The following is a 12,422-nucleotide window of genomic DNA, read 5'->3' on the forward strand; positions in this document are numbered from 1 at the left end:
AACATATGCTGTTCAAAAAAATTATGAGATGATACAATACTTGCATCTTGGAAAAAATCTTTATTAATACCAGTCTATAAAAAAGGTACCCGCCAACAATCGATTATTGGTTATGTTAGATGCGCCCAGTAAAATGTTTAGCAGTATTTTTTTGCGAGATCTAAGAAATTGGGCAGAAAGTAACAAACTTACAATTATTCCATATGGGAAAACTTCTGAACCTCCCCACAATTTGAAATGTGTGTCCTTGTATGTATAACTAATTGCACGTGTACTTTAAAATGCAGAATTTGGTAAACTTCCTTGAACAGAACCGCAAAAACCTTAATAATTTGATAAATCTTTACGTGTTAAATCGAACCGCCACCTAGAAAACGTTTGGTAGTACTTTGAGGTATATTATGTAAACCACATCACACGTTCTCCACCACCACACTAGGGGGCATGGTATTTACATACACATTACGGGGCATTTGTGTGTGAATATTCCTAGTTAGGTTAGATGGCAGTGGAAAGCTTAGTTTCCCTCGGGAACAGCATGGACCTCGGTTGGAAAGTGATATTGTGACAGGAGGAGGAGGAGCACGCCCCAACTTCGAAATGGGGGGCGCATTTGGATGGATTTTTGTTTACATGGAATGATCACACAATTTAGCGAAGAGTAGTTGAATAAAGCTCCACAACCAGGACTCTGCCTGTCAGCGGGGTACAGGTGTCGCCGCCTCGGATATCTAACAATGCCCCCCTCCCGCTCTGTCTTGGGCCTTGTGCGTGGCTACACTGCGCATGCGTCGCAAAAGCGGCTGCAGCAGCTGCTCCTCTGGGTGGATTGTGAAGTTTGTGCAGCCGGGCCTTTACGGGACACAAAGAGCCGGCGGCCTCCTCAGGGTCGATATGGGGGGCGCTGCGCCGGGGCCTGGGCCCGTCGCAGCCTATGGATTCCCCCGCGACTCGTAGGCTTCGGTCCAGGGCGCTGGCCATGACCAGCTAGTGGCGGAGGCTGAGTGCACAGCCACAGATCATGGCTCACGAGAAGATGGAGCTGGACCTGGAACTCCCGGCTCAGCCTGGGGCAGAAGGGGGGCTCCGGAGATCTAACAGCGCCCCCATGATCCATGGGCTGAGGTAAGAATGCGGAGGGGGAGAACCACGAAGGGAAAGGACTTGCACGGGGGTGTGTCCAACCGTGATCGACTGTAACAGCGGCAAAGCGAACCGGCCAAGGGTGGGACAGCGCCCCGGTGATCCGCGGGAGAACCCTGCACCAGGGCAGTGAGAAATGGAGCACGCCGCAGTAGTAAGACGGGGGCGACTACCAACACTGACTGAGGCCGGGGCTGCTCACTATCAGGCACTGGTGCTGCAACAGTGAACGCAGCTCCCACAAAACAATTCGATCTTTCTAGTCGCATTCCCTCAACCCGGGCCACTCTACCTACCCTAAGCAATGGCTATCGCCTTGTGTGTAACCCTTCGTTTCCTATTAATTGAAGCTTTTTTTCTGTCCCCTTCATATTTGTCTTCATATCCACCCCCCTCCCCCAACCTTGCAACCCTTGAAGTTATTAGTGCCTCTGAAATGTTGTTGCTCTATTTCAGTTTCATTCAAAAGACTTCACTCTGGGCAACGCCCACATGCTGGCACTGCCCATTTGTTCCCACCCACCGTTTATCACAGAGGCAAACTGGAAATGTACTTGAAAGCAGCAGTTGACATTTCCTAAACTTGCCACTTGACTTGAAAATCAAACTTCGTGGACTTCTTAGAATATGTTTGCTATCCTTTTTATGCTTTTGTTAGATGGCTACTGTTCCTGAAATGAATTTTATGATTTGGTGGTAGGGTGACCACATTTTCAAGAAATAAAACCCAAGGCAGGCCACTGACATAAAAGTAGGACTGCAATTTGACAGTGGCTGTCTTGACAGAACTTTAGCAGTTGGGTGAGGAATACAACACATTCCCCTGGATGTAAACTGCGCAGATTTGTAGTGACTGTAAGCATGTTAAAAACAATGGAACTTTTGCTTTGATTGCTATAAAACCAATTCTCAAGCTGCCTCTGTAGCACAATCAGTTAATTTGTGTGACAGGTGTTCGAGCTCACCACGGGACATAAGAGACCTCGTTTAAGTGTTCATTTTAATGTAAAACTACCAAGCTATTCTAATGTTTATTTAATTTTGAACTGTTATGTGGACTTGTTGGTAAATGAGCATTGTGCATCGAGATGTGAAGATTTACTCTTCTAGCAGTGACAGCTGGGATGCTGCCAGTGGTCGCCCCACCAAAACCAGTATAGGGCTTTTAAACAATAATAAAAAAGAGCTGTGGGGTAGAGGGCCTTATTCCGAGACGTCTGGTCACTTGGGGGTGGGGGGGTTGGCACACCACGGTGTAATCCTGTTGTTTCATAAGTATTTAGGTACTGCAGAGTGCTGTTCGGTTTAGCCTCTACTTCTATAGTGTCCCAGCAAGTGATCGAAAATATCTTGAGCGGTGAAGAGGGAATTGAGTGTTTCAAGACCACACATACTGACCAGCCCAAGTTCTGGATCAGAGTATGATGTTGCTAAACAACGAGTTTAGAGGATGCGAGAATGATAGTGAAACGTGAGAAATATCAGATACAGATTGACAAGGTTACTTATTTTGGTCACACCGTGCCCGAGGTGGTTGTTAGATTCTCTCTTGTCGCTGCACCGGCAGAAGAGAAAATGCAGGAGGCCCCGCGTGGATGGCCGGGCTGGGGAGAGCAATGACACACGCGAGCACTGGTCGTTCCCGGAACTGCCTCGCTCGTGGCGGGCTCTTTATTTACCGGCGCCTTACGTCACCGCGCTAGCGGCACGTAAGGCGAACATAACATTCCTCCTTTTTTCCAACAAATTGCAATAATACATAATCTATGTAACTGTGTTAAGAAAACGGTTTAACTCTACTGTGCACTCTAGTCCAGCACAGTTTTTGTCCTCCCTCCAGTGTCACTTCACCACTCATATGGAATTATTTGCGCGTAAAATGCAGACTTGCGTGCCATTCTGCCCGAAAATCCCCATACCTCAAACAGGGATTTTGTCTCTCTGTAGGCAATTGGCTTTGTCTTTCCTGTCCGAGCTACTTGAATGAGGATGGCCCCAAGGCCGACAGGGCTGCCGTCGACGTATATTTCTGTTGACAGTGTGGGGGGGTCATAGTAGGCCATTGTTGTCTCGGGTGAGAGGGATATTTTGATCCGCTTGAATGGCTCCTGGCAGTCGGGACTCCAGGCCCATTTTGTGTTGAATTTGGTGCGTTCTCTGAGCGGCTTGGACATTGTTGCCAGGTTGGGGATGAACCTCCCGCAGTATGTTGCCATCCCCAAGAAGCTGCGTACCTCCGTGGGTGTCGTTGGGGGAGAGGCTTCCTTGATGTCCGCAACCTTTTGTTGGTCGGCTGACACCGACCCGCTGTTAAACACGTACCCATCTCCTCCTTCATGAATTTGCACTTTTCCCGGTGGATGGTCAGGCCTGCGGCCTCCACCCTGCTGAGCACCATCTTGAGGCGATGCATGTGTTTGTGTCTGTCGCTGGCGTGGATGAGGATATCATCGCTGACATTCAGCACTCCAGGGATGCCCTGTATCACCTCTTGGATTGCCTGCTGGAAAACTTCTGCCGCTGAGGAGATGCTGAAACTTAACCTTTGTACCGGCGTAGGCCCAGGTGCGTGGAAAAAGTTGTGATATATCTGGAGTCACGATGCTGTTTCAACTGATGGTATCCAGCTTTGAGGTCAATTTTGGAGAATACCTTCGACCCCGTGAGGTCCGTGATAATCTCGTTTAGTGTGGGGGTGATGTGTCGTTCCCGCGATTGCTGCATTTGGAAGGCGCATGTCGATGCAGATCCTCACCTTTCCCGGTTGCTTCGGCTTCTTTGTCACCACCATGGGTGATACCGAAGTGTCGAGCCAGTTACTTCCTCTATGATTGCTGCCTTTTCAAGTTCTCGCAGTTCCTTTTCGACTTGGTGCCTCATGTGGAATGGGGCTCTTCTGTGACGCACTGCTCGAGGCTGTACTGATTTGTCGATGTGGAGCTTTATAAGTTTTCCTTTCAGGCATCCGATCCCTTTGAGGAGGCCCGGGTACTTCTCGAGGAGGGTGGTGATGTCTGTTACATCACAGATGAAACTGATTAGTCACAGGTCTTCCGCTGCATGCCCACTTAGTAGGCATTCGATACCTGCGTTGATGACGTATACCTTTGACTGTAGGACTCGGTCGCCTCTACTGAGCGTTGTTCTGAAACGTCCCTCCACTGGTAGTGGGGTCTTGCATCCGTAGGCAAATAACGATATTGTCCCTCAAAAACCTTGGCTTGGAAGGTTTTGGTCTAACTTGGCGACATCTTATAGTAGTGAACAAAGAAAGTAGTTGATACAATCAATACATTAAGTCCATGGAGTCGCGTCTCACCAGGTCTGGGGTTTAGCCAAGTACAAGACCCCTTGCAAAATAGTGTAAGGTATAAGTAACCTGGAAAGAGACTGCGCCTAATTTTTGCAAATTAGTTTTATTTCTTAGAAAATTGCCCTTATAGTTGATGACACGTGTTTCGGTCCTCCAAGGACCTTTTTCAAATCAGGGCTATTGATTAGTCTTGTAGTCATGTAAGATGCCCCTGTCACATAATGTGCAAAATGAGCTTCCATATATCGAAAGGGTAAATCCCTGCTGTTCAGAATAAGCGCGTACGATCGCAAAGTTGCTACAATTCTCGAGGGACTTATTCTGAACAGCAGGGATTTACCCTTTCGATATATGGAAGCTCATTTTTCACATTATGTGACAGGGGCATCTTACATGACTACAAGACTAATCAATAGCCCTGATTTGAAAAAGGTCCTTGGAGGACCGAAACACGTGTCATCAACTATAAGGGCAATTTTCTGAGAAATAAAACTAATTTGCAAAAATTAGGCGCAGTCTCTTTCCAGGTTACTTATACCTTACACAAATAACGGTATTGGTTTTAGGCCAGGGCGGGGACGTAGTTTTTGGAACATTGTCACCGGCATGACATTTACTTATGCCCCAGTGTCAATTGTCATTTGCGTCTCTTGGCACTGTATGGCCACTATGCTTTTTCGTCGTCTTTGCCTCTTCGCCTACTCCGCGCCTCTGTGTTCAAATGCCGAGACAAGGTAGACTTTTCTCCCGCCTCTCGTTATATCACCGTCATCACCTGCTTCGTTGTTTGATAGTTGGCAGTTTTAACGCGGCAGGCGTTGGCTTGTTTCTTTTTCTTGGGGATTCCTTTGTCCTGTTGTGGTTGGGGGCATTGTGGTTGCCCTGACTATCTACAGACTCTCGCGAAGTGGTCCTTCCGGCCACACGCTCCGCACATGGTGCTTTGTGCTGGGCAATTTCTTCTTCCATGACGCATGCCTCTGCACCATCTGCATTTTATAGGCCCTGGAATTCTTGACTGCCACCGAGGTGAGCTGTTTGTCGCGTTGAGGTCTTCTCTCGGCTGTTGGCGATTTGGGCTATTGTTGTCGGCATTAGTTGGAGCTTCTGCAGTGTGGTGCTCATGTGTGCCGCCCTCGCGTGCAACAGTTCTCTTTGATGCCCATATTCGAGGATCCTGGCTAGGGAAATGCCCTTCTCGCTCAACACCATTCTGCGTAGTTTCTCAGAGTGCATGCCGTTGATGATTTGGCGTCTTATTTCCTTCACGACGTTGTCGAATTCACATGAGAGTATGAGTTTTGAGTCTCGTGTGGTAGGCATTGTGTTTCTTCCTCCATCTGAATGGTGGTGCAGAAAATGAAAGTCTCATAGTCCGAGTTCAGTTGTGGCATAAAATTAGCAGTGAGGGCGTCTTTGGCTAGTTGGTAAATGTCTGAACCATCTCCGATTACCAATGAGTTGAAGATGCGCAGGACATCCTCACCCACATTGAGCACAAGGTGTGACCTCATCTTCCTGGACGTTGTGATGTCTTTGCAGTCCATCGCCATTTCGAACTTCTGGATCCACAATAGCCAGCAGGGGCCCACTGACGATGTGTCGGTGTAGGGGTTGAATGGTCCCAATGCCATTGTTGCTCCACCCTGTGGTTGAGCGTGATAGTGACGCTGCAATTCTCGATGGCGTGTCGGGTCTGGCTGTGGACAGGCCAGTCGCCATGTTGTTCCGATATTGGGGTTGCTACAATTGACGTGCGTGTGTGGTGAATACTCCTCACCTTTGTGATTCTTTGTCAATGGGGTATCGAGGTACCTCGTGGCTCTCCTCTGTTGTTGTATGCGGTGCAGTGTTGCCTCCTGCATCGCCTGGCCTGATGATGGCTCCGTGGGCAGGCCTCAGGTTCACAACTGTCCAGACCGTGCACTGTTTGGCAGTCTTTGGATGTCAGGGCATTGTGTGAGGAGATGAGGTAAAGGATAGCAGGAAAAGAGAGGTGTGTTGTTTTTATTTTATTATTTTTTTTTTTCTGGTGCGGGATGGGCCCCCCACCAAGATTCCAAAAAATGTGCCAGTGTCGAGGGCTTGTAGGCTGAGTTGTAGCTTACACACGTGATGTTTGTTTAGTTCGTCCCTCGTCGCCAGTGTTACATTCTCTCTTGCCGGTGCGCCGGCCGAAGTCAGAATGCAGGAGGCCCCGCGTGGAAGGCCGGGCTGGGGAGAGCAATGACACAAAGGAGCACGCGTAGTACTGGTCGTTCCCGGAACTGCCTCGCTCGTGGCGGGCCCTTTATTTACCGGCGCCTTACGTCACTGCGCTCGCGGGACGTAAGGCGTACATAACAGTGGCGACAACTGTCAGATTTTAAGGAACCCAGTGTAGTTTCTTGGAATGATTGTAGAATACCCTAAACGCATACACGCATAAAAACAGTTTCTAGTAAAATGGTCGTTTTTATTGATTCTATGAAAAAGGTTGTAGGATTATCTGAGGGAAGAAAAGAGAGTTGCATTGGAGAACACAACGTCTGAAATTGCTAATGGGTCTCTGCTGCATAGGCTTTAGGTAGAAGTGATGACTAAATTATTGATGCATGTTGGCCCGGGTTTCAATGAAGCGCCTATTGCCCTGTGCATTAGGTGACAATTGGGAAATAATTCAATTATTTAAGGTGGAGGATGAATTGTCAGTGTGATTTGGGTCTGGTGCGAGGGATCCACTGGTTTCCCCCAGCAGGATAAAGGAAGACAGGATGTAGCCTAAGCAGAAATTCAGAATAAACATGGTCAGCCCAATATGGATGGTATGGTTGAGGATATGGTTAAGGATGGCTCACCTTGTACTGAAAATTATAATTGGTCCACATTTGCAAATTTCAACCCATCAGCAAGGCTCATGTTTAAGGCCTGGCAAATTATATTCAAGTTGAAAACTGTGTTTCATTTGCAAGTTTGAAAAATAGGTGAAAATATATGCTGGTTCAATTAACTTCCAAAAGGGGACTGGGCTATCTACATATGTGAAGCAATAACATGCATGCCATTTGAGTTGCACGGAATGTGGATTCCGGACACCCTCTCTTCTCCTAGATACCCTGCCCAGAAACTTGCGCAACTTGCCTGTGATCATTGTAAATATCCCTACGAGTCAGCCCATCACTTATGAGTGTGCCATATTCTGGAACGAGTTGTGTAGAAACCCAGAAGAGTATGCAGATGATTCTTACCAGAACATTACGTGTATAAATCGGAAGGAGGGGTGTAATAAGACCCCAGAGACGACGTAAGGTGCAGACTGTGAACTGTGACTAGTAAGGGGAACAGCACACTTCCAGCAAAGTAGGTTGCCAAAGATATATGCCCACCATGCTGCTGCAGAAGGTATTTGTGAAGGAAGTAGAGTGGGAGTGGACAACTTAATTTGCTTATATAACTGTCTTGTAGGCAACGGTAGGCTAAAGATTCCAATACCAGCAAGATGGTTTAATGTGTCTACTATAGGGATCTTGGTTTAATCTACAGATCTGAATCCTGGCCTTTGTTGGTTCTAACTGTCATCCCAAATTGTATGATACATGGCAAAATCACTATCTCAAAATACCTCTGTTTCCTTATTAGCCAAAATTGTAGGAGCCATTAAAAACACGCTATATATGTTTGACATTCAGCACTATGGAACAACACTGAACAGGACAAACATGTTAGACGTTATCTTTTGTTGGGAATGGCCAGTCTCATGGTATGCTTGTTGTTTGAGTGCGCCAGTTGGCCTCTTGGCTCTGTGCTGATCTCACTGTAGGATGTGTTCTAGTAGTGGGTACATTTTTGCTTGCACACTTCGCTATATTGAGTTATCTTTGTCAAATCGCTATTTTCCAGCTAAATCACTCAACCAAATTTCATATCTTGGTGAAATCCCTGTAGTTGGAAGTGCTTAGGCAATAGCTAAATGTTTATAAGCAAAGTGAAAGCAAGGCTCTCAGCTGGCCAGACCAAGTGCGCTACTTCTCATTACCAACCAAGACACACTGGCAACAAGTGCATTACGCTCTACATGCATTAATACAAAATAGTACAAACAAGAAATATTTATTCTCATCAGGAAAAAGCTTTTCAGTACCAAAAAGACAGAACTGCTAGTGTTGCCAATATTGGTTATTGTTGTATTGGTAGTTCCATGCATTATGTATCAATGAAATGAGAATGTCTATAAGTATAGATACAGGTTTACCTCACTACCATGATTTTCATTATCCATGCGTGCCAGAGGTTAAGTTCCGTACTGAAGGCAGTCCAAATGCCCACCTGAGGCAGGTTTTGTGGCAGAGAACAGTGCTTTACACTACACAAGGCTTTGGATACAATCAAATAAACAATGTCCTACAAATGTCAGGCATATGTTAAAATGGGATGAGCTACCCTTGCTGATAATGCAAGGCATAAAATAAGCAGTGTCGTATAGCAATTTGCTATGCAATTTTGTAGGTTTGCTAACTTGACACTTGGGTAGCAAAAATAGCTATTTAAGTTGCCCTACTCGATGAAATCACAGCTCACCCTGCATTCCTCTCTTGCCCTCAGGCCTCTCGCCACCTTTTTTTCCTCTATTCACTGGAGTAATCATCTCCTCCACTCTTTTTTTAAATATTGTTATTTTTTAAACAAGACAGAGTGCTAACCATACAAATTTGAATCAAGACATGTAAAAGCTCATAATGGAATCGCTTCACATTTTCCCTCTGTAACCCCTGCCCCCACAGTTGTTTATCCCGGGTAGGTGTTGATGGTCACTGTTCATTCCCCCAGCTAAGAAGTAATTCCATCCTCGAGGATCCTCTTGGCCAGTTGTGGTTTGTAGGTCAGGGCCAAGAATTCCTGGTCATAGTCAATTATTGGTCCCCAGATGTTTTGGAAGTGGTGGAGTAGGCTAACTCTGGCTGCCGTTACCCTCTCCGCTATCAGCACGTCCCATATTTTTACCCACCAAAGGGACAAAAGCGAGCCCTCAACAGATTTCCAAGTGCGGGCGACCACTACTCTACCCGCTAGGAGACACTGAGATAGTAACTAGGCTTTGGTTCCTGATCGTGGGTAGATTCCTGGGACAGGAGACCCCAGGAGGATAGGTTCAGGTTCCAGAGGAATTGTCGTTTGGGTGATCTCTGTGATGACAGTTAAACATTGTTTCCAAAAATTCTAGACCTTAGGGCAGGTCCACGACATATGGAAAAAAGATCCCACTTGGCCACACCGTCTCCAGCAGGTCGGGTCGAGAGTCTGGTTCATGTGATAGAGTCTCAGGGGGGGATAATCCCAGGAGAGCAGCATCTTGTAAGAGCAGTCTCTGTTAGTGATGCATGCGGAGTGGGTGCGAGTCCAGATGTCCACCCAGGTTTGGTCCTCTATTGAGTGTCCCAGGTCAGCTTCCCATTGTGCCATAGATCTAGTTCTTGAGGCAAGGAAATCCATTTGGAAGCGTTTGTACAGGATTGATATTTTGCCCCGGGTCGGGAGATCTTTGAGGGTTAGTTCCAGTGCTGTGGGGGCATGGGTTGCTGCTTGTCGGGTTTGCGGGTGAGAGCACCATTGATGCAGCTGAATATAAGTGAATCTGTCTTTCTCTTGGAGCCGGAAGGTTTCTTTTGCATTGTTCAAAAGTGCGGGGTAGTCCTCCCTCCAAAAAGCCGTCCTAGGGTTTCCAAGCCCCCCTCGATCCAAGTTTTAAAGTTTTGGGGGCGTGCTCCAGGTGAGAAAGCCGGGTTCAGGAATATTGGAGATGAGGGGCCCAGTCCTTTCGGGATCCCTTTCTGTTTCAGGGCTCTATCCCAGATGTTCACTGTTTGCTTGGTGGACATAAGGAGACCTTGCCAGCACTTCTGCATCAGGGGTGGGATGTGTGGGAGGAAGCGTAGGGGAAGGGGGAGGCGTGACTGTTCTAGTTCCACCCACCTGGGGCGGTTTGTGAGAGTCTGCCATGCTTGTGTGCATGCCAGTTGCGCCGCCATTTGATATTTTTACAGGTCTCGGACCCCCAGGCCACCTAGTCTTGCATTGCCTAGCATTGTCCCCTAGGGATCCGGGCTTTCCTCCCCCTCCAAATGAACTGTAGCATTTTCCTCTGTAGGCCGTGAAGGGCATGCGTCGGGATCATGGTTGGGAGTGTTGAGCAAAAGTACAGGAATCTGGGAAGCAGGTTCATTTTGCAGGCAGTAATCCAGCCCATCAATGATATTTCTTGAGATGGCCAGCGCTTAAGGTCGGCTTCCAGTTCTTTAAAGAGTGGGGGGAAGTTTACTTGGTAGACCATCTTCGGCACATATGGGATTTGAACTCCTAGATAAGCGATAGCCTTTGTTTTCCATTGTATTGGACACATGGAGGCTAGGGTCTCCCTATCTGCCGGAGTTATGCCTATCCCCAAGGCCGCTGACTTGTTAAAATGGATAGAGAATCCAGTTACTCTACTGTAGCTGTCTATATCCGCCAGGGCATGTGTCAGTGAAGAGTGGGGTTCAGAGATGGTCACTAGGACATCGTCCGCATACAGCGCAATTGTGTGTGAAGAAGGGCTGACACAGGGGCCTTTGATGAAGTTGTTTAGCCTGACCCGCTAGGCGAAGGGTTCCATGGTCAGTGCAAATAAGAGTGGAGATAGGGGGCAACCCTGTCTAGTGACACAAGTCAGCGGGAGAGGGAGCCATTGATTCTAAGGAGGGTTTTCGGTGCTTTGTAGTTGGCTAGGATCATAGTCCTGAACTCTGGCCCATATCCAAAGGTTTCCAGGGTGAGTCTCATGAAGGTCCAGTCCACTTTGTCAAACGCTTTGGTTGCGTCGAGAGCCATGAGAACCAGTTTTTGTGAGTTTTGGGAAGTTGGATCCACCAAGTTCAGTGCTCTGCGAATGTTGTCGCTTGTGGATCTGTTTCTGATGAACCCTGTTTGGTCGGGATGGATTATGTCGGGCATAACCTGAGATAGGCGTGTTGCCAGAATTTTGGAGTCGTTTTTAGCATCGTTATTAAGCAATGCAATCGGCCTATATGATGCAGGAATTTTCGGGTCTTCTCCTTGCTTGGGCAGGACGACGGTGATTGATTCTTGCATAGAGGGGGTTATGATACCTGTGATCCTGAAGGAATTAAAGAGGACAACTAGTGGAGCAAGCAGTTGGGGTTTAAAGACCTTGTAAAATCTGGTAGAATAGCCATCGGGGCCAGGGGCTCAAGGTTTGAGGGACTTATGGCTTCGTCCACTTCCTCACCTGAGATTGGCGCGTCTAGGATGTCTCGGGCTGCATCTCGCAATTGGGGGAGATTTGCCTTCTGTAGGTATTCTGTCTGTTCTGCTAGGTCTCGTAGTGGGGCGGACATCACCTGTAGTAGATGGTCTGCCGCTAATTGTTGTTTGTCTTGTTTGGCGTGATGTAGTTTGCCTTGCGGGTCTCATAATCCCACAATCATGTTTCTCCTTTTGGTTTTTGCAAGTTTGGCCACGAAGAGCTTGTTTGCTTTATTGCTCTTTGCATAATAAAACTCCCTGGTCTTTGTTAATGAGTGGGCTGTGTGTTCTGCGTAGTGTGCTTCGATCTTCTTTTTTGCTATACGGACAGCCCGCTCAGTTTTTTGCAGACCAGCCTCTCTCCTTATGGGATTCTTCAGCTTTCCGAAGTTGTTCTTCGAGGATCAGGCGTGTTTGCCTTCTGTTCTTATGGAAAGCGACCCCGTGAGCGATCAACTCTCCCCGTATTACTGCCGTCATAGCGTCCCAGGTGTTAGCAGGGGAAGTGTCTTTCTAGGGTTTTCGTAAAAAAAAGTTTGATTGCTGTCGCTATGGAGTCCCGTAGCGGCATCTGGTTAAACATCGGATCGTATAATGTCCATCTGCGTCAGGCCATCGGGGAAGGGTCTTGCGCCCGAATCTCCATGGATACCGGCGTGTGGTCCGAGATTATTCGCGAGCCTATGGC

General features: G+C 47.5%; 1 protein-coding gene across 2 annotated transcripts in view; it reads left to right on the forward strand.

Moving 5' to 3' along the window:
• The first annotated feature begins 777 nt into the window (after nucleotides 1-777).
• PABIR2 (PABIR family member 2) overlaps nucleotides 778-12,422 on the forward strand; it is an 812,224-nt gene continuing 800,579 nt past the window's right edge. For both annotated transcript variants that reach the window (XM_069612821.1, XM_069612822.1), the window contains exon 1: nucleotides 778-1,125. In XM_069612821.1, the coding sequence (XP_069468922.1) occupies nucleotides 1,022-1,125 (104 nt within the window). In that variant the 5' untranslated portion in view covers nucleotides 778-1,021. The remainder of the gene's footprint in view (nucleotides 1,126-12,422) is intronic.

Source organism: Ambystoma mexicanum, chromosome 5p (assembly GCF_040938575.1).
Source record: "Ambystoma mexicanum isolate Mex_15411 chromosome 5p, UKY_AmexF1_1, whole genome shotgun sequence".
Classification (NCBI taxonomy): domain Eukaryota; kingdom Metazoa; phylum Chordata; class Amphibia; order Caudata; family Ambystomatidae; genus Ambystoma; species Ambystoma mexicanum.